General features: G+C 47.1%; 2 protein-coding genes across 2 annotated transcripts in view; both read left to right on the forward strand.

The window, feature by feature from the left end:
* The window catches only part of LOC137519214 (E3 ubiquitin-protein ligase TRIM11-like), a 138,291-nt gene that overhangs the window by 68,849 nt on the left and 47,808 nt on the right, over positions 1 to 21,634 (forward strand). The window lies entirely within an intron of this gene.
* Positions 1,960 to 12,680, forward strand: LOC137519213 (E3 ubiquitin/ISG15 ligase TRIM25-like). Its single transcript, XM_068238073.1, has 2 exons — positions 1,960 to 2,076; positions 9,396 to 12,680. Exon 2 carries the CDS (start codon positions 9,398 to 9,400, stop codon positions 10,991 to 10,993), a length of 1,596 nt encoding a protein of 531 aa, XP_068094174.1. The 5' UTR covers positions 1,960 to 2,076; positions 9,396 to 9,397; the 3' UTR covers positions 10,994 to 12,680.

Below are 21,634 nucleotides of genomic sequence, written 5' to 3' on the forward strand. Positions count from 1 at the left end.
ATGAGGAGGAAAGGGTGACAGAGGGACAGTTGTGAGCTATGGGCGAGGGACACATCCATGCTTATGGGGCTGGAGAAAGCCCCGGGTAAGTAAAAGATATATAGTTATATTCATCTCAGGTACACTTTAAAGAAAATCTGTAACAAAAAAAGTTCCCCTGGGGGGTACTCACCTCGGGTGGGGGAAGCCTCCGGATCCTATTGAGGCTTCCCCTGTCCTCCTTGGTCCCACGGCGGCGGCGAAAATCCTCCTGGAGCGGCGGCGATGTAAATATTTACCTCCCCGGCTTCAGCGCAGGCGCAGTACAGGTAGTCCTCGGGTTACGTACGCCCGCTTTATGAACACCCCGCCGATACAAACGGGCCGCCGATAGCTCCGCCCCGTCGATGACGTCAGTACTTTAACATTGATCTAAAGACGCCATGTGTGTGTGGGGAGGTGAGCACCTACATACCGCAAACCTCCCGTGCCCTGGCGTCACCCTCTGCCTCTACAAACCACCTCCGTATCATTACACAGATCGGCGACTCGGCGTCCTCTGACGCAGGCCGGAAGGTGACCCGGCATACTGCGCATGCGCAGCGTGTACAGTATCCGGGTCAGAGGGCGAGGATCTGTTTAATGATACGGAGGTGTTTTTCAGAGGCAGAGGGTGACGCCAGGGCACGGGAGGTGTGCGGTATGTAGCTGCTCACCTCCCCACACACACATGGCGTCTTTAGAACAATGTAAAAGTACTTAAAAAACATTTAAAATGCTGCAATCCGGCGCTGTCTCGACTTAAGGACAGATTCAGGTTAAGAACGAGATGACAGTCCCTATCTCGTTCGTTAACCGAGGACTACCTGTATCTGCTCTCTGCATGGAGATAGGCAAAAATAAGCCGATCTCCGTCGGGCTGCTCTACTGCGCAGGCGCCAGTCTCCTGCGCCTGCGCAGTAGAGCGGACCCGACAGAGATCGGCTATTTTCCACCTATCTCCATGCGGAGAGCCGCAACAGCGCCCCCGCTGGAGCCAGAAAAGGTAAATATTGCACAGCCTGACAAATTGTCGGCTGTGCGTTCCGTGGGCTGCAGCGAGACTGTCGTGGGACACAGGAGGACGGGGGAAGCATCGATAGGGTCCAGAGGCTTCCCCCTACCGAGGTAAGTCCACCCCAGTGGAACTTTTTTTCGTTATAGATTCTCTTTAAGGGCTGGTGCACACCGAGCGGCTTTTTGGGCGTTTTCAGATCCGCTTGCGGCTGCGGATCTGCTTGGTCAATGTATCTCAATGGGGTGGTGCACACCAGAGCGGCAGGCGTTTTGCAGAAACGAAAAATGCCTGGGTGAGGCATTTTTTGGATTTCGGATGCGTTTCTGCCTCAATGTTAAGTATAGGAAAAACGCAAACCGCTCTGAAAAACGGCACTTCAGAGCGGTTTTGCAGGCGTTTTTGTTACAGAAGCTGTTCAGTAACAGCTTTACTGTAACAATATATGAAATCTACTATACTGAAAACCGCAGCAGCAATCCGCAAAACGCTAGCAAAACGCCATAGAAAAATTAAAAAAAGCGTTTCAAAATCTGCTAGCATTTTGCGGATCTGCTTGCGGTTTTTGGTGTGCACCAGCCCTAAGAAAGAGTTTTTTAATGGACACCTCAAAGTTATCCAAGAATTTACCTGCAGCCCAGATTTGTTTAATTTTTTTTATTGCTGTCTCTATTGCCACCTGCAGGCAGACTCCTGTGGTGATAGAGTTGCAGTGTAATGTCAATACTGCCCAGCTGTCACTAGAGAACACTCTGCCTTGTCTGCTAGTATCAGCAGTGGCAGCCATCTTGCTGTAGACCAGCACAACAGTCATACATATAGACAGGAGGAGACCACAGCCTGATGCACTGAGGACACTTTTGGGAGGCTGTGTTGCTCTGAGCCTCCACCACACAGTCATGTGACCAGCCCCACCCCTCCATTCTCCCGCGGATTCTCTGAGCCTGCAGCAGCCTTGCCTGTGTCCCCTGGTAGCTGGGAGAGGGAGCTGTGTGTGATCAGCAGCCAGGAGGAGCCCCCATTAGCCTGAGTGTGCTGAGCAGGTGGGGGTCTCTCTGCTGCAGTGTGTATATTACTTAGTGCTGGATTGTGTGTGAATAGGTTTGAATAGTTTGTCTATCATATTAATGTAAAAATATTATAGTGTTTCCATAACCTCTCCCACATCTAGCAGTCTAATGCCTCGTTCACATCATGGCCGTGCGATCAGAATGCGTAAGATTGAACGCCATCCGTGCCGCTACACGCTGCACTGCTGATCCTACTCACTACAGTGAATGGGTCAGAGCTGTGCTTATGGACAGAACGCATGCAGCAGTATGATAGCTCATTACACAGCTGCGCAGCGCCTATGATGTGTACGTCAGAAGGGCTGTCTGTGCCCTTCTGCCGTTCTTGCATGGCGCACATCATACGTGCTTCCAAATGCGCACAGAAGCGTATCATGATGTGAACGAGGCCTAAGGCTGCAATTACTTTTCACTACCCTGACCAGATGTACCGTTTTACCTGGGACACGTCCCAGGTTCAGGGTCCCCTGTCCCAGGCTGCAATGTGTCCCAGGTTATGTCCCACTTTTGGCTGCTGGGTGTCCCAGCCATGGGACTCTGTGGCAGCATGAGGTAATGTTTGCCCCATTTACTGTTTGCGGAGTCGGAGTAATTGTTTTCGGCTGCATTTCATATGTCAGAGGTAACGGTAGTTGCATTTCATTTGTCTTATGTAACGGTTATTGCAATTCATGTGTCGGAGGTAACAGTTGCTGCAGTTATTATTTGATGGTCATAGAGACTGCATTTGCTACTTTGGGGTTATTGTTGCAGCATTTGGCATTTTGGGGGCTCATAATTATTAAATGGTATGCTAATACTGTAGCATCGGCAGCTTCTGCAGATTTCGCACACAATCTAATCCCACCATAGTCATCATAGATGCACTGGCATCTAACACAGCACTTTGCAGAGAATGTAGTCATGTCCTTGGCGGAGCTCACAATCTAATCCCAGCCATAGTCAAAGTCTACTGTGCCGACATATCATTATTATGTATTTATGTAGCACTTGCATCTTCTGCAGCACTTTACAGAGTACATAGTCATGTCATGGACTGACATCCATGATGCAAATCTCCCATTTCCCAAGTTTTCAGATCACTGCACTACATCATTGTGGGAACACTGCTTTCTTATGCATTTAGGGAACATTGCCTAATTACCCTTAGGGTCACTTTGTCTATCTGTGTTTTCGGAGGAAACTCTGGCCCACTGCCTCAGTTACATTAGTTTGCTCCACCCACACCATGTCATGGACATGCCCATTTTTCCACCACGGTCATGGACACGCCCATTTCCCATCCCAGGTTGAGCCTAGAAAAATCCGGTCACTGTATTTTCACCAACTCGGCACTCTCTGTGGCCGGGGCAAACCCAGGATTTTCAAAAGGAGGGGGGGGGGGGGGGGATACTTGAAAGGTTCTCAGTATTAGCATGTGAGCTCTTCTGAGCTGAGGACAGTCAGTGACACGACTATGTACTCTGTAAAAATGGGAGTGGGAGAGCAAAAGATTCCTGTCCCCGATCACTACGATAAGTTCAACTGCACCTTGAGGCTGGTTTCACACTGGGGATTGGTGGTAGCAGTGCAACCCGGGGTCCCGCACCACACCGCCAAAAACAGGCCTTCGGGATTACCATGTTAGTACGCGGTAATTGCCATCTGGCACCTGGCCAACCAGGAAGTGATGCTTACTTCCTGTTGCCGAAGCGATCACGTGTACAGAAACGTATTTCTAAAATATGCTTCTGCGCATGTGCGACACGTAAAATTTGCAGTGGGTTTACACACACATGTCGTCATAGACTTACATGACTTCCTTTCCGCTGCACGTCGCTGCAGAACCGCACGGTAACATAGATTTATCCTAGCGTCAGGGATGTAGCGAGAAGTCCCATACCGCGTCCGTCGGAAAGTCCCCATGGACTTTCATTGGCCTGCGATGGGGTGTGGTAATAATACCGCAATACACCGCCCCATTGTAAAAGGCCCCTCTTCCCATTCCCAACAATCCCGACATAAATTGCAGTGTATATGGCCTGACAGCCGTTTCACAGGTAAAAACCCGCTTCGTCAGAGCCAAAATGTAGATACCATCCACTTTTTGCCTCTGACGAAGCGGGTTTTTACCTGTGAAATGGCTGTCAGGCCATATACACTGCAATTTTTGTTGGGAATGGAAAAATGGTGATGTTGAACTTATCCTTGTGATTAGTGACCTGAATCTTTTGCTCTCCTACTCTCAGTATCAACTTCTATGATGTCTGGAGGCCCAATCAAAGCACCTGCTTCTCCCAACACTGCCTTTCGATCTAGTGCAGATCCAACTTTCTCTACTTGATTGTACTCTGTAAAGTGCTGCAGAAGAAATTGGTACTACATAAATACACATTGTGAGCTCCTCCGAGGACAATCAGTGACATGACTATGTACTCTGTAAAGTGCTGCAGAAGATGTCAGTGCTATATAAATACATAATAATATGGTAGGGCATTAGACTATGATTATGGAATTCTTTATTTGTTTTCAGGGAGATGAAGGTGGGAGAGAGATCATGCAGAGATAGGAGTGGGGGAAAGGTAGAGAGAGGAAGGTGAAAGACAGTAAAGGGAAAGAGACAGGAGTGTCAGTGTCTGTGGGGGGGAGAGGAGAGGGGAGGTCTGAGAGACAGGAATAGGAGAGGCAGAGAGACAAACACAGAGGACAGAGGGAGTGGGGGGCAGCACAGACACAGGGGAGAGGTACCTGACCAGGATTGCAATATTCTATTTTGCAGGATCATATTGAGACCATACACTTACATATTGCACTGTGGAGGAGAGGCAAGGGGTAAAGGGGTTGTTGGGTTACCCCCTGGGCCCTTCCCGTGAACCTTCCAGCTGGCGAGACTTGCAGCACGTGTCCTGAAAAACTTTCTGCTCACACTTGAGCCAATCATGAAGCAGCTCTTCAAAATGCAGTCAGTCATGGCAAGCCACTCACATGTGTAATGTGAGTGGCTCCGATACCTCCGTGGGTGGGAACTAGCACTCTCCACTCTTAGTTTTGTAGCAAGTAGCCCTGCTGCATCCTCTTTTGTTTGTTTACATTATTCCTCATTTTCCCCAGGCTGCTTATTTGTACAGTAATGTATATCCAGCGCCGGTGCCATTCTTCTTGTCTTACAAATGTTATCAGGCATCAGACCATGGGTTTCACACTGACATGACGCATGCACCTCCCACTGACATATGAAGCATGCTCCACCCACTGACATATGAAGCATGCTCCACCCACTGACATATGACGCATGTGCCGCCCACTGACATATGAAGCATGCTCCACCCACTGACATATGACGCATGTGCCGCCCACTGACATATGACCCTCTGTTTACTATATGCAGAGTCAGCATCACGTAAGGGTCAAAAAAACAGGTTTACTATAACAGAAGTTTTATTATATCAGAGTTTACTATAGCAGGTGTGGCTCCCATAGTCTTATAATGGAGATTGGCCGGGACCTGGAGGGTAGTTTAACCTCCCTGGTGTTCAGCTTCTGCTGGATTTCTGTGCAAAAAGTGTTCCAGTTAGGCCTCGTTCACATCAGGGCCGTTTCTGTGGGCTTTCCACAGCGCACTGCCCTGTGCGTTCAGCAAGGTATTGATTTTTCCATGTAACTAAATGTAGCTGGTTCACATCTATGCGCTGCGCTGCGCTGAGCAGCGTTACAGAAACGTAGGGTTGCATGCATTTCTGTCCGTTGAGCTGGAAAGCGCACATCAATGCAAGTGAATGGGTGCGCTTTTTTAGCGCATAGAAGCGTGTACAAGCGCATAAAAGCGCATGCGTTTTTTACCCCTAATTGGAGAAAAAAAATACATTTACATACAAAAACAAAGTTTTATTGACAACTGCTGCTGGTACAACAAGCAAAACGTGCTTTAAAGAAGCGCAGCGCAACGCACACTAAAGCGCGCACAAGCGCATGCGTTTTTACCACGCGCTTTCACACGTTTTCAGCGCAGCAGATGTGAACGAGGCCTTAATTTTCATAACCTTTTTTCCTGTAACCTTTTTTCCTGTAATGTGTCAAGCAAGGGTCTAGTGTACGTTTTGAGTTTAATAAAAACTCAAAACACAAAATCTAAACTAAATTTCAAAATTACTCCCCAAAAACTAATATGATTTTAAAGGTGTCCATACATCTAACGATCATGGGCAGATTCGACCATACACCGCAGGACGTTTCCCGATCGATTTCAACATGAAATCGCGCAGGAATCGGCTGCGTCCGTTGCCTCACCACTGACCCCAATAATGTATAAATTTACCCACTTGTACATTTATACATTAGCTGTCCTGTGTCACCCACTGCAGGGTGCCTATCTGTCCAGGGCTCTGGGGGTCAGAGTCGAAGCAATTTTGGGTACCTGGAGTCGGTGGTTTCAATAAACTGAGGAGTCGGTGGTTTCAATAAACTGAGGAGTCGGAGTTGGATGCTTTTTTGAACCGAATCCATTGCCTTGGTAAATATTAGACTAAAGAGTCGGAGTTGAGGAGTCGGAACAAAGAACATCTATCAGGCCCTAGGCAATGTAAGTGTGGGTACATGTAAGAGTGATGTGCAGGTACTCTGCAGGGGAATAAGGAGATTCTTCCTCTATTACACATTCTTCATGCACAATCTGAACCAGGTTTATGGGTGATAGACAACACCTCTGTGTTCAATGTGCACAGCATTCTCAGTGGATTCCCTGCAGCTCTGTGGGGAGTGCATATGTAGAGTATAGTACTACTGTGTAACAAAGGAAACCTGAGACAGATGAAATTAAAGTTTTATACATACCTGGGGCTTCCTCCAGCCCCCTTCAGGCTAATCAGTCCCTCGCTGTCCTCCTCCGCCACCTGGATCTTCTGCTATGAGTCCAGGTACTTGATCCAGTCTGGCGTAGTGCGCATGCACACACTCCGCCGCCAGGAGCATACTACACCTGTGCAGCACTATTGCGCAGGTGCAGAATGTTACTCGCTGTGGAAGCAGCATGCGGCCGGACAGCGCTGACTGGCTGAATTACACGGGACCCAAAGCAGAAGATCCAAGTGGTGGAAGTGGACAGCGAGGGACTGATTGGCCTGAAGGGGGCTGGAAGAAGCCCCAGGTATGTATAAAACTTTTTTCTTTTCATCCGTCTCAGGTACCCTTTAATTCGTAGTCACCAAACCAAATTTTAACATATCAAATTATTTGATTTCATCAGCAAAGGGAGTGCATACATTTGCATAAATCAGCATCAACGCAGAATTATTTCCATCTCATTGACCATCTCTATTAGTGACACAGCTACACATCAGGCTTTATTCTTACAGCATAGATGTTATTTCGTGTATATACAAGAGATTCCTGTGTACACATCATATATACAGTCACAATCAGATGTCTATATCTGACTTTAAAAATACGGGGACTGCTTTACTGAAGCAGCACAAGTAACTAATTTTGATTGGTTTATTTCATTTTCATTTACACCATCAGCAGTTGGCTGATGGTGTAATGGTTAAGGGCTCTGCCTCTGACACAGGAGACCAGGGTTCGAATCTCGGCTCTGCCTGTTCAGTAAGCCAGCACTAATTCAGTAGGAGACCTTTGGCAAGTCTCCCTTACACTGCTACTGCCAATAGAGCGCGCCCTAGTGGCTGCTGCTCTGCTCTGGCGCTTTGAGTCCGCAAGGAGAAAAGCGCAATATAAATGTTATTTGTCTTGTCTTGTCTATTTTTGTGGACTAAGCACAGCTATTACTGTATATATAATTTATTTATGAGTATTATCTGAGAAATAGAACATTTTATCATATTTTCTATTTGAATTACAGTTTCAATTCATTAGGAGTCGGAGTCGGTGCATTTTTTCCTGACTCCAGGCACTCAAAATTGCTCTGACTCCATGACTCCGACTCCACAGCCCTGTCTGCCACTGCCTCTGGGCGCTGTCCTCTGTCCATACACCACAGGTATCTGCCACCTCGCCAGTCCGACACTGCCCTTCCCCAGTGCCCAGTCTATACATTACCTGTCTGCGTACGCCGATGCGCCCCTTGTGGTTGCTGGAGTAATGTGTGTGCATGTGTGACATCACACTCGCCCACGTGTATGCCATCAACCACGTGGGATGGAAGATGGCAGCTGGAGCCAGCGGCGGACATGGACTTGTAATGTATAGAGTACTGGGCAGGGAGGGCACATTGAATGTTAGGGGGACAGCATTGGGGGGGGGGGGGGGGTTGTTGCATTTGTCCCGATATTGCTCACCCCACTCAACTGACCACGACGGCCCAACATCTTGAAGTATGTCCGATTCATTTAACCAATTTTGGTCCAAAATTGGTTGCATCATCGATCGGGAATGCACTTGGCAGCACCAATTTTCATCTGATTCGATTTAAAATAATCAAATCAGATGGTTGATCGGCCGCCAAGTCGCTTGATGTACGGCCACCTTAAAGAGACTCAGAGATGAGTCATAAGTCAGTTTTTTTACTTACCAGGGCTTCCTCCAGCCCCATTAGCATGGATGCGTGCCTTGCTGTCCTCCTGCGGTTTCCTGTTCAGTCGCGGTGAGCCCCAGTAACAGGCTCAGTGATATCAGTCCGTGTCTACTGCGCATGCGTGGACCTACTGTGCATCACTTAGCCTGTTACCGGGGCTCACAGCGGCTAAACGGAAGATCGCAGGAGGACAGCGAGGGATGCATCCATGCTTATGGGGCTGGAGGAAGCCCCGGTAAGTAAACAAATGGACTTATGACTCACCTCTGAGTCTCTTTAAGTTTTAGGAAGATTTTTGTTCCTTAGTGTATGTTTGCCATACAGAGAGACTGGGAGGTTATCTCCACCACACCGTGTACAGGAAATGTGAGACTAGGGTTGCTCTTCTTAGTAGCTAAGAGTCTGTAGCTACTCGGATTCAAAATTAAATAGCTGTAACCGCGAGGTGTGGAAGGATAACTTACCCATGTGTCCGGCGGATCCTATGTCTTCCATTCGTGTCACACGTCACATTCCATGTCACTCCCATGCTTCCTTCATCCGACTTGAAGGCGAAAGGGTGGGAGTGACAAGGAACGCAATGTGTGACGCGGATGGAAGGCATAGGATCCGCCAGACACAGGGATAAGTCATCCCCCGCCTCCCGCGGTCACAGCTGTTTAATTTACATTTTGAATCGGAGTAGCTACGTACTCTTAGCTACTCAGAAGAGCAATCCCTGTGTGAGACTCCCTCTAGTTTCTGCACCTCTCAGACTTTCACTCTCATTTCTCTCCTCTGCTGTCAGGAATGGCGTCTGCTGATCTGAGGAAGGAGCTGGACTGTTCCATCTGTCTGAGCATTTATACAGATCCTGTGACCCTGAGATGTGGACACAACTTCTGCTGGTTCTGTATAGATCAGGTGTTGGATACACAGGAGGGGGCTGGAGTTTATTCCTGTCCCGAATGCAGAAAAAGATTTCAGGCAAGGCCGGCACTGCAGAGAAACATAACATTGTGTAACATTGTGGAGAGATTCAGCTCTGCTCAGCCAGATCAGGAAGAGACTGGAGTCTTCTGTACTTACTGTATTCACTCTCCTGTACCGGCTGTTATGTCCTGTCTGCATTGTGAAGCTTCTCTGTGTGACAATCACCTGAGAGTCCACAGCAAGTCACCAGAACACGTCTTGTGTGACCCCACCACTTCCCTGGAGAACAGGAAATGCTCCGTCCATAGAGAAGTGTATAAATATTACTGCACTGTGGACACTGCCTGTATCTGTGTATCCTGCAGTTTGGCCGGAGGCCACAAGGGTCATAATGTGGAGACGCTGGATGTGGCCTCCAAGAAGAAGAAGCAGAAACTAAGAGATTATCTGCAGGAACTGATCACTAAGACAGAGGAGACTGAGAAAGAAGTCCAGAGGTTGCAGGAGAACAAAAGAAAAGTCCATAAAAAGTCATCTGGTGTAACAGAGAGAGTCACTGGCCTGTTTAGAGACCTCAGGAGACAGCTGGACGACCTGGAGAAGAGAGTCCTGAGAGAGGTCTCCAGGCAGGAGGAGCAGCTTTCTCTGCCATTGGCTGATTTCATTCAGCAGCTGGAAATAAAGAAGGCCGAGCTGTCCAGGAAGATGTGTCACATTGAGGAGCTGTGTAACATGACTGACCCACAGACTGTCTTACAGGAATCACACACAGGTGACTTGTGTGACACTGAGGAGGGGGATAAGGAGGACAGAGAGAGACATGATGGACGGGATCTGGATGTGGCTCTCATCTCACACACATTATACACAGGGTTATCTGATATAATAGCCGGGGTAACTGGAGGCTGCATCATACAGGAGGCTACAGACATATCACTGGATATAAACACAGCTCATAATAAGCTACATATATCAGATAACATGAAAATTGTATCCAGGTCAGATATCAGCCAGAATCGCCCACAAACACCAGAGAGATGTCAGACATACTGTCAGGTGATCAGCAGACAGAGTTTCTCCTCAGGGCGACATTACTGGGAAGTGGATGTCAGTAAATCAGAGTGGTGCTATGTAGGAATGTGTTACCCCAGTATAGACAAGAGGGGAAATCAGTCATGGATTGGGGGTAATAACAAGTCCTGGTGTTTGGGCAAGAAGAATAATCAGTGTTATGTGGTACATGACAGGAACGATATCCAGTTACCTGACAATGTCTCCAGTAATAGAGTCAGGATATATCTGGATTATGAGGCCGGGCGGCTGTCCTTTTATGATCTGTGTGTCCCGATCAGACACCTCCACACCTTCACTGCAAACTTCACTGAGCCCCTCCATGTTGCATTAGCTGTACAGAAAGGTTCTATAAAGATATGTGGGAGAAGCAACCAGGAGATGGGAGATAATATAATGTAGGGCTGATAAAATATACTGCTGTGTCATATATAGGTTACATTGCTGCATAGCAAGTAGAATACTGGTAGCACTCCGGATATATTTTTCTTTTTTTCTCATTCTGAGGGAAAGGAAATTTGTCCGTTTTATATTTCTGTCTGTGAGCCCACAGAGAGGATTTCTCACCACTTCCTGTCTCATAAACCTCACAGGAAGTAACAGCACATTCCCCAGAAGAGGGTGGAAATCCCACCTCAGACAGATGTCACTGGAACAAGTGTCCTCATTGGAAATGTATCACCTGTTCCCATGACAACCATACATTTCTGGACTTCCCCTGACTCTTTGCCCTGGTGCCTATGTCACATGACAGGAAGTGAGGGGATAATCTGCACAATGGGGACACAGCCTGACAGAGCGTCTAACCCTTCCACAAGCTGTGCAAAATAAGAAAAGCTTTAGCCTAGAGTTCCACTTTAATGGGAGTCTGAAGTGTAAATAAAAAGAAAAAACAGATACTCACCTAAGGAAAGGGAAGACTCTGGGCCCTATAGAGCAGTGTTCCTCAACCCTGTCCTCAAGGCCCACCAACAGTGCATGTTTTGTGGAAATCCACAGAGGTGATTAATCCGCACTGCTAAAGCACTAATTACCTCACCTGTGAATGTTTGTGGTTTTCTGCAAAACATGTACTGTTGGTTGGCCTTGAGGACAGGGTTGGGGAACTCTGTCAAGGATGCGTGCTTATACATGCGCAGTATGGAGCGGGCCATTTTCGGGAGCACTCAGTCTCTGAAGGTGGTGGAACCCCCCACCCCCCGCCACGGAAAATAGAGCAGTCTCTAACCCATCGGTCACGCGGTGGAACGCAGGGATCTTAGGAGGAACGGGAAGGCTCTCGAACACTGCTGGTTGTGTAATGAGTTAATTCCAGCATTTGCTGCAGCAGGGAATACCCCAGTCATAAGCTATGTACACAAGACGATGTACAAGTCCCTGAATAAATCCAGGAGAAATTTCCAATTGTGTGTGAACATGTAAAGTGCATATCCAGTGCATAATCAATCAACACAGTCTTGTGCAGTTACATGTAGAGATATACATATCCCATCATTGGTGGCTGGATGGAGGCGGGGCTGTGGAGTTGGTACAAAAATCATCCGACCCCCAACTTCTCAGTTTGATACAGAAAACGGGACACCAAGAGCCCAATATAGTGTAGCATGTACTGGTTATGGAGGAGATAATGATAAGTAAGTATCGTTATACTCACAAATGAGGGTTACCACTCAGGCAACCACTGTAAAAGCAGGTGGACCTGCTAGACCTGCCCCCAATCAGGATTAAAAAGTCACTCTCCGTAGATCAGAAAAAGGGGTATCGCCCCTCCACCAAGGGTGGACTTGTACAATGTAAAAGCAAACAGTCACCAGTAGGATAAAAAAAAAAGGTAAAATGTTTAAAAATAAAGGAGGCAGAGGTGGACTAACCTCCTCCAAGTAGATACAAATTAGTAATGATGTTGTATCAACAAAATCATTTATTTATACAGATCCAAGATTCGTTACAACGCGTTTTGTAGGAATGACCCTGCTTCATCAGGCAATAGGGATGGAGTATACAGCAATGCAGGTCTAGGAATAAGCTGAAATGTCTCTGGGGCGCTTGACTTAGTCCTAGATAGCCTTGCTCATCACGAGTAACCACGGTGGTAACTCGTGATTCAAATGAGTTGTATTTGCCGCAGTTGAGCGGCTGTATGCGGCGGGGTTAATTACCCATAATGCCGCCGTCCACCCTGCGTTTCAAAGAGCTTGCAAGTGTCACATTGAAATCCTTGCTATGGAGCACTTCCTCTTTCAAGCCGGAAGGAGGAAGTGCGCTACAGCAAGGCTTGCAAAGCAACCAATAGGTCGCTTGCAAGCTCTTTGAAACGCAGGGCGGACGGCGGCATTATGGGTAATTAACCCCGCTGCATACAGACGCTCAGCTGCGGCAATTACAACTCATTTGAATCATGAGTAGCCGCCGTGGTAACCCGTGATTAGCTCGTGATGAGCAAGGCTAGTCCTAGACCTGCAAGTGCAATTATACTTGTATGCTTAGATACTTCTATACTCTTATTTTACAATGTTATACATTCCAATGATCGTTGAAGGAGAATTATTTTATTGCCTATCCAAAGAATGTTATTGGATCTGATTGCAATTAAACATTTCATTATGTTCTAAATGATATTTTTATGCAGTCTGTTAATTAGTATATCTATACGCCCTTTAGGGAATTGGTGAACTCTCCAAGGCAGTTCCTATCTCTGGAGACTGATGCAGCGTCCATCCACCAGCATTAAATTGGCCATATACCTAGTGATCTTGCAGCTCGATTGGCCATCTAATTTGACAATGTTATCATATTGGATAAAAATCGGTGGTGCAGCAAGCAAGCCCAATTGACGATTGGACGGATCTTGTGCTGAAACCGGTCAAATGTAGAAATCGAGCAAGCTGGAAAATCTCGGGTCTATGTGGTCGATCAGGTGCGCGGTGCTAGCAGGGTGCGATAATGGGATGAGTGATGAATGGGGCAGAACCCCTGGCCGCTGTTCCCCCCCCCCCCCCCCCACCTAATGATAATGTCCTCCCCATGTAATAAAATCTCTCACCTGTCCGGCCTCTGTGAGTGTCCAGCTGTTCCTGCTTCCTCCATTCGCATCCCAGGTGACTGCCGGGTATAGCACTGGCATGTGCATGTCACCCACACGGGATGCTAACAGGGAAGAGAGAGTAGCTGGACACTCATGGCGACTGGAGAGGTGAGAGTTTTTAATGCACCGGCACGGGGGCGGGGCCACATTAATATTTGGGGGAAGATAAGGGAGGCTGCATCACAAGGCCGATTTCTCAAGCGATTTTATGCTGAAGCCGATTGGGAGTCGGCCTGTGGTGTATGGGCAGTCAACAGATCTCTCTCATCTGTCGCTAGATGTATGGGCACCTTTACACCACCACCATTGTCTGTCTACCCAGAGATTTACACCACTCTCACTGTCCGCCCACCCAGAGACTTATACCAACCCCAGTGTCCACCCACCTAGAGACTTACACCACCCCACTTCCCACCCAGAGACTTACACCACCCTCTTTGTCCACCCACCCAGAGACTTACACCACCCCACTGACCACCTATCCATTGACTTACATCAACCCACTGCCCACCCAGAGACTTACACCACCCTCTGTCCACCCACCCAGAGACTTACACCACCCCACTTCCCACCCAGAGACGTACACCACCTCACTGACCACCCATCTAGATACTTACATCACCCCACTGCCTACCCAGAGACTTACATCACCCCACTGTCCAACCACCCAGAGACTTACACCACCCTCTCTGTCCACCCACCCAAAGACGTACACCACCCCACTGACCACCGATCCGGAGACTTACACCACCCCACTGCCCACCCAGAGACTTATACCACCCTCTCTATCCACCCACCCAGAGACTTACACCACCCCACTGACCACCCATCCAGAGACTTTCACCACCCCACTGACCACCCTGAGACTTACACCACCCCATTGTACACTGACCCAGAGACTAACACCACCCCACTGTCCAACCACCCAGAGACTTACACCACCCACTGTACACCCACCCAGAGACTTACACCACCTCACTGACCACCTATCCAGATACTTACATCACCCCACTACCCACCCAGAGACTTACACCACCCCATTGTACACCGACCCAGAGACTTACACCACCCCACTGTCCAACCACCCAGAGACTTACACCACCCACTGTACCCACCCAGAGGCTTACACCACCTCACTGACCACCCATCCAGATACTTACATCACCCCACTGCCTTCCCAGAGACTTACATCACCCCAATGTCCAACCACCAAGAGACTTACACCACCCTCTCTGTCCACCCACCCAAAGACTTACACCACCCCACTGTCCACCCACCCAGAGACTTACACCACCCCACTGACCACCCAGAGACTTACACCATCCCACTGTCCAACCACCCAGAGACTTACACCACCCCACTGTACACCAATCCATAGACTAACACCACCCCACTGTACACCCACCCAGATACTTACATCACCCCACTGCCCAACCAGAGACTTACACCACCCCACTGTCCACCCACCCAGAGACTTACACCACCCCACTGTACACCCACCCTAGGACTTACACCACTGTCATTGTCCACCCACCCAGAGACTTACACCACCCCACTGTCCACCCACCCAGATACTTACACCACCTACTGTCCCCCAACCCTAGGACTTACACCACTCTCATTGTCCACCCACCCAGAGACTTATACAACCCCACTATCCACCCTCCCAGAGATCTACACCACCCACTATCCACCCACCCAGAGACTCGCACCACTTACTCTCCACCCACCAAGAGACTTACACCACTCCCACTGCCCACCTACACAGTGACAGAAGTGGCAACCCAAGCACAAGAATGTCCCACAATGCTTAGATTGTCTCTTTTTGGGACTCACGTGGGAATGGACAGATTTGCTCCTAAAGGAGGGAGCTCTCCTATAGCTTAAGTGTGGGGTTTGATTAAATTCTCTGAGAGTACACTCTAATTGCGTCTCACACATTTTTCCACCTTTTTGCTAATGGTACTATAAATAGATAGAAATATTAATTTCCCATCTGATTCCGCTTACTTCTAGTCTTTTTTTCTCCTCTACTGTTGGTCTTTAAAGGGAACCTTAAAGGAGTCATCAGAGAAAATGTAGTAAAATGAGTGGTACTTACCGGGGTCTTCCTCCAGCCCCAAGCTCCCAGGACCTCCCTCGCCGCAGCTCTCCTCGCAGCCGTTCGCCGGAGCTCCGACCCGATCCCCGGCGATGACGTCAGAGCGACCTGGAGGCCGCTCTGTACTGCGCCTTCGCGATTGGCGTTGTCAATCACCACCACGTGGGCCGGAGCGGACCCCAGGCGAAGAACTACTTGAGGTCGCTCTGACGTCATCGCCGGGGACCGGGTCGGAGCTCCGGCGAACGGCTGCGGGCAGAGCTGCGGCGAGGGAGGTCCTGGGAGCTTGGGGCGGGAGGAAGCCCCCGGTAAGTACCACTCATTTTACTATATTTGCCCTGATAACTCCTTTAACTGAGAGGAATATAGATGTTTCCTTCTAAACAATACCAGTTGCCTGGCAGTCCAGCTGATCTCTTTGGCTGCAGTAGGGGCTGTATCACACACCTGAAACAAGCATGCAGTTAATCCAGTCTGACTTCAGTCAGAGCACCTGATCTGCATGCTTGTTCAGGGGCTGTGGCTAAAAGTATTAGAGACACAGGATCAGAGGAGAGTCAGGCAACTGGTATTATTTTAAAAGGAAAAATCGATATCCTTCTCAGTTTGGGTTCCCTTTAAAGATTACTTAAGGGTAGTCCCTTTCTTTGCAGATCATATGCCTAGGACAAACGTTTTTGAAATGTAAGATTGATTTACGACCCATCTCCTTTGTAAAAAGATCTGTAACAAGCTGCTATTCTTTGTAACCATGGTATCCAGATACGAGACCATATGGAGGTCATAATTAATCACTAATCTAATTTGTTCACATTTTAAATGCACGGAACTGATAAAGTTGACCAGAGTTGAGTGGTCCCGTCCAAACACAAAAAACGTAATCTATAAAACACCACCAAAATTTGGCAGATTCTTGAGCAATGGGTGAAGTGTTACATAAACGCTTCTTCATGTAACCCCATAAATAAATTAGCATAGACAGGGACCACACTCGACCCCATCGCAGTTCCTTTGCTTTGAAGAAAAAAAAGGATTGTCAAAACATAAATCGTTCTCTCTCAAAATCAAAGTGAAAAGCTTAAAGTGGATCTGAGATGAACTTTTACTCATTGCATAATTGTGTTCCTTTCCTATTGTTTATAGGGCATTCCTCAAGCCAAATACTTTATTTTGTTTTAATACTCTAATTCCCTATAAACAACACAAGCCCCGCCCACAGTTTTCAGAGAGCCTTGGCAGTAGCAAGGGCTCATGGGAGCTCAGTCTGGGCAGGAGGAGGGGGAGGTATTACTAGCCAGAGATTTCAGAGGCAGAGGGGAGGAGGAGGGAGGATTAGGTTTTTTTCACAGTCTGAGTGCTGATGGTGCAGATAAGTTTGCCTGTGTGTAATGTTTACAAACAACATGGCTGCTGTCATTGTATTACAGGTAGAAATAATCATATTCTATTAAAGCTGTATGCAGACAGATTTGCTTTTTAAACCATCTAAACTGTACATAAGATATATAGACAAGTTACTTGTTATAGTTAGTTTTTCATCTCGGATCCACTTTAATCAGAAAAGTTCCCTGATCCACATCATAATCAGAGTATGCAAAAAGAAAATACTCAACAGCCTCTACACCCAAATCATGGGGTAACGTTTGCTGCATTTCTAATGTGTGGAAAGGAATGCTGCTGTATTGACCAAGAAGGTCCTGCAAGCAGACGACATGACACTGAGGAGAGCAGAGCCGGCACACAAGGAGAGTCACTGCCATTCTTCTGGGCATGTTAAATGTGTCCATTTTTGTGTAAGGGGTGCAGGTGCAGATGATGGGGGCATACTATAATGTTTTATGTGTATGGGGAAGGGGGTTGCTTTACATTATCATAGATCTATTTGCTCACAGCATAGACACACATTTGGGCTGGAACTGCTGTGAAAGGGAGACTAGTTTGTGGTTTTCTCTATTTCAAAATTTTGATTACATTTTTCATAACTCCACATTTGCAAACAGTTGCATATCATTAAAAAAGAGAAGGCAAGACGTGTCATACAGGAAGTTGCAGGCAAAAATAGAGCCTGGTGAAATTTGCCAGTGGGCTCAAACACAAAAAAAAAACATACTGCCATAAAGATAGGCTCTAAAAACAAGGTAGGATTCCATCAAAACAATTGCAACATGGCAAGACTATGTTGCCTTCTCTAGAAAGGACACATAAACAGAGAAAGGAGAAGAGAAAGGGAAAGGGCAGAGGAAAAAGAGAGAGAAGTAGAGAGCTAGGCATCTCAAGAATACACACCTACCCACAGCCTCCAATACCATTAATTTTAGGGTTGGCCTATAAACAGACTCCAAGGATCCCACACTTTGTGGAACTTCCAGAAGGGACAATTGGGAGCCTGTTATTTATAGTTGTAATCTCCGGCACCCAACTTTCCTGTTATACCCGCTATTCAATGGTATTTCATTGGTTAAGAGGATTCCTGGATCCTCCTGCAGCCTATCAGTCCAGCATAAGGTTTCACCAGATGTATTTGACTATAAATACCCGTTAAATAGGTTTCTTCTGGACTCAAGCTGGGCCATGGACAAGCGCATCCACGCCTTACTTGCACATGCCCAGAAGAACAAAGTACTCATGCATGGAGGACTTTATAAGGGTGGATCTGAGTTACAGAGTCCAGGCACCGACCACAAGCAGTAATGCAGAAGTCACCTTTAATCCATTTCCAGCAAACCTGACTATACAGACAGTCTGATGAGCCTGACAGCCGTTTCGCAGGTAAACAGATGCATTCGTCAGAGGCAGAAGTAGGATTGCCTCTGACGAATGCATCTGTTTACCTGCGAAACGGCTGTCAGGCTCATCACACTGTATAGTCAGGTTTGCTGGAAATGGATTAAAGGTGACTTCTGCATTACTGCTTGTGGTCGGTGCCCGGACTCTGTAACTCTCTACAACCCATGATTTAAAGCTACATACCCGGTGGCACGATTACTGCACCTGTTTCTTCCAGCAGTGCCTAGGCAGCTAGTGACGGTCTACCTAATTTTTGAAATACATTATAAGGGCATCTATGAAATACGTTTTGAGCACTTTCCAAGCAAAATAGTAATTAAAAAAAAATTGTTACTGATTAACTTTAGTATTACTTTGTTCACCTTATTTTTTAAATTTGTTTTTACTTGTTTGGTGCTTAAAATATTTTATTGAATGTGAAAAACAGGTAAGGCGAGATAATACAGGAACAAGCTTTGGTAAATGAAGCCAAGAATAGCTAATGCTGTCCTGATAATTAAATCTACATTTCTACAAAACTTTTGTTTTTCTTTTAGGCTGCTTTCACAGTGGAACGTTACAGACGCAGGTTACAGCAGCCTGTAATGCAGCCCAACTCACAGTAATGAAAAATCAATGGGCTGTTCACAGTGCCCACGTTGCGTTACACAGTAACGCTGGACGTTCATAGAAAGTGCAGCATGCTGTGCGTATAGGTGGTTTTAGCTGCGTTAGACTGTTTGCACATGCTCAGTAAGGGGAGAGTCCCCTATTGTTCCTAGCCACATGGCTAATTAATATTCACTGCACTGTAGTGTTGTCCAGATCATGAACGATTCGGATCTTTGATCCGGATCTTTTTTGTGAGTCGAATCATCCGGATCATCACAATGAAGGATTCGGTTCACAGTGGATGTCTGGAAGAAACAGGAACTGCAGCTTCTGTGCACAATCTTCCTGCTGCATCTCTCCCTTCCCCATTAGCACCGTCAATGCCCTCATTCTCCCGCACCTCTCACTCTGCTGCCTCCTGCTTCGTGCTTCCCTAGTAAAATGATTCAAAGATTCGGTTCAAAGATCCGGATTTTTTCAATGATCCGATTCGAATCATCCGAATCATTGAAAAGATCCGGACTTCCCAGGATAGCACCAAGAGCCTCATAACGCTGCTTAATCTGACGTCCAACATCAACACCACCATGTGTTGCGTTAGGGACACGTTATGCGACCTTAACATCCCCTAAAACGCAACGTCTTGGTGTGAAAGAGGCCTAAGTGTAGGTGCGCTAAGAAAACCTATTATGAAAGCTAGTAGCCAGCTGATTGGAAGAAAAATACTATTATTTTTAGTGAAGTGACGCAATTTTTATATCACTGAATATTTACAACTGCTTGCCAATTGTAAACTCTAGCTACAAGAGTAGTTGGTGTCGCATAGTTTCCCCCAACATATAAAAATATTAGATAAATGTATACATTACCTGTGTCCATGGGCAGTGCTACCTGGGAATCACTGTGCCCCTTGTAAACAATACCAGTTGCCTGGCAGCCCTGCTAGTCTATTTGGCTGCAGTAGGGTCTGAATCAAACCAGAAACAAGCATGCAGCTAATCTTGTCAGATCTGACAATAATGTCAGAAATACCTGATCTGCTGCATGCTTGTTCAGGGTCTATGGCTGAAAGTATTAGAGACAGAAGATCCGCAGAATAGCCAGGCAACTGGTATTGCTTAAAAGAAAATAAATATGGCAGCCTCCATATCCCTCTCAGTCACTTCAGTTGTCCTTTAAATACGGCGGGGCATGTGCTTAGCTAGAGCAGTGTACATTCCAGAGTGACACAGGAAGGACTCGATTCACACAAGTGTGTTAACTGTAAAATGTGCCTTGCGTGAGTTGTAGCGTGAAACCGGTTATCGCGTGCAAAAATGTGCGTTGTTGCGCGCACGTGAATTTTTGCACGCGATAACCGGTTTTCACACGAAAATGTGAATGGGCTAGGTTCCATTTCATGGAAATTTTCGCATTACATTGTATGCGTGAAAAAAAAACAAAATAGCCTGTTCTATAATTTCACATTCTGTATCCGACATCTTGTACATAATGCGAAAAATCGCATTCCAATGCGAATTCTGACGTCCGTACTCTTCCCAGAAAAGGTAACTTGTCATGCTGGTACTAGGCAGAACATGTAAATTAGGGCCATTGTGAAAATTTGCATAAAGCGCTTGTAAAATACCATGCTTTTTTTTTTTTTTTTATATTTAGAAAAATCAATTGTGAAAATGCAATGCTACAGTGGGAACATAGTCTAAAGGTCCAGGGGAGTTTTTAGGCATAGGCATTTCAAGCCACTGCCTGGAGTGCCATTAGTCCTGAGGTGCGCCATTCCCCTGATTAAGCCCCACCCCCTAAGCCCACCCCCAAACAAAGCCACACCCCCACAGGTGTTTATACCTCCTTCTGTCTCCTTGTGCCACCTTCAGTCCTCCTATGCCACTTCTGCCCCCACAGAGATGAATTAAAGTGAAATGATGCCCTAGGCTGGCTCTCCTCGTGTAATCCCGCTACATGCGGTAGGAGATGCTGGGCACTAGGGCGGGTGGTGAGCGAGGAGGCAGAATCACAGCAGTAGACTCCAGCAGAGAGGTGAGAGCACAGCTTCAGCTGCACCATACTCTGCATTTACACACTAAGCTGGGGTGTGCAACGAAATGTGACAGGATCAGCCGGGATGTTTGTATCTCAGAGACTCTCTGTATTATGCATCCACTCTACACGGCACATGGTTTATATTCTCTAGTGTGTTGTGGGTTTTTTCAGGGGGGGGGAGGGGGGAAGTGACGCAGGACTTCTTGCCTGGAGTGACAAAAAGGCTAAAAATGCCCCTGGAGAGATCTGTTGGCTGTCCGTACACTGGAGACTGATTCCAGATCGATTTCTGCGGAGCCCGCCGCATCCACCACCTCGCCACAATGCCCTAATGCATGCCTCCCAACTTTCTGAGATGAGAAAGAGGGAGACTTAAGCCACACCCCTAATCACGCCCCCCATCACACCCCTAGTCAGGGGCATTCCTAGGGTCCTTGGA

This window comes from Hyperolius riggenbachi, chromosome 5 (assembly GCF_040937935.1).
Source record: "Hyperolius riggenbachi isolate aHypRig1 chromosome 5, aHypRig1.pri, whole genome shotgun sequence".
Lineage (NCBI taxonomy): Eukaryota > Metazoa > Chordata > Amphibia > Anura > Hyperoliidae > Hyperolius > Hyperolius riggenbachi.

Excerpts from the sequence above, each read along its gene's own strand:
- LOC137519213 (XM_068238073.1), top strand. The coding sequence starts at position 9,398 with ATGGCGTCTGCTGATCTGAGGAAGGAGCTGGACTGTTCCATCTGTCTG.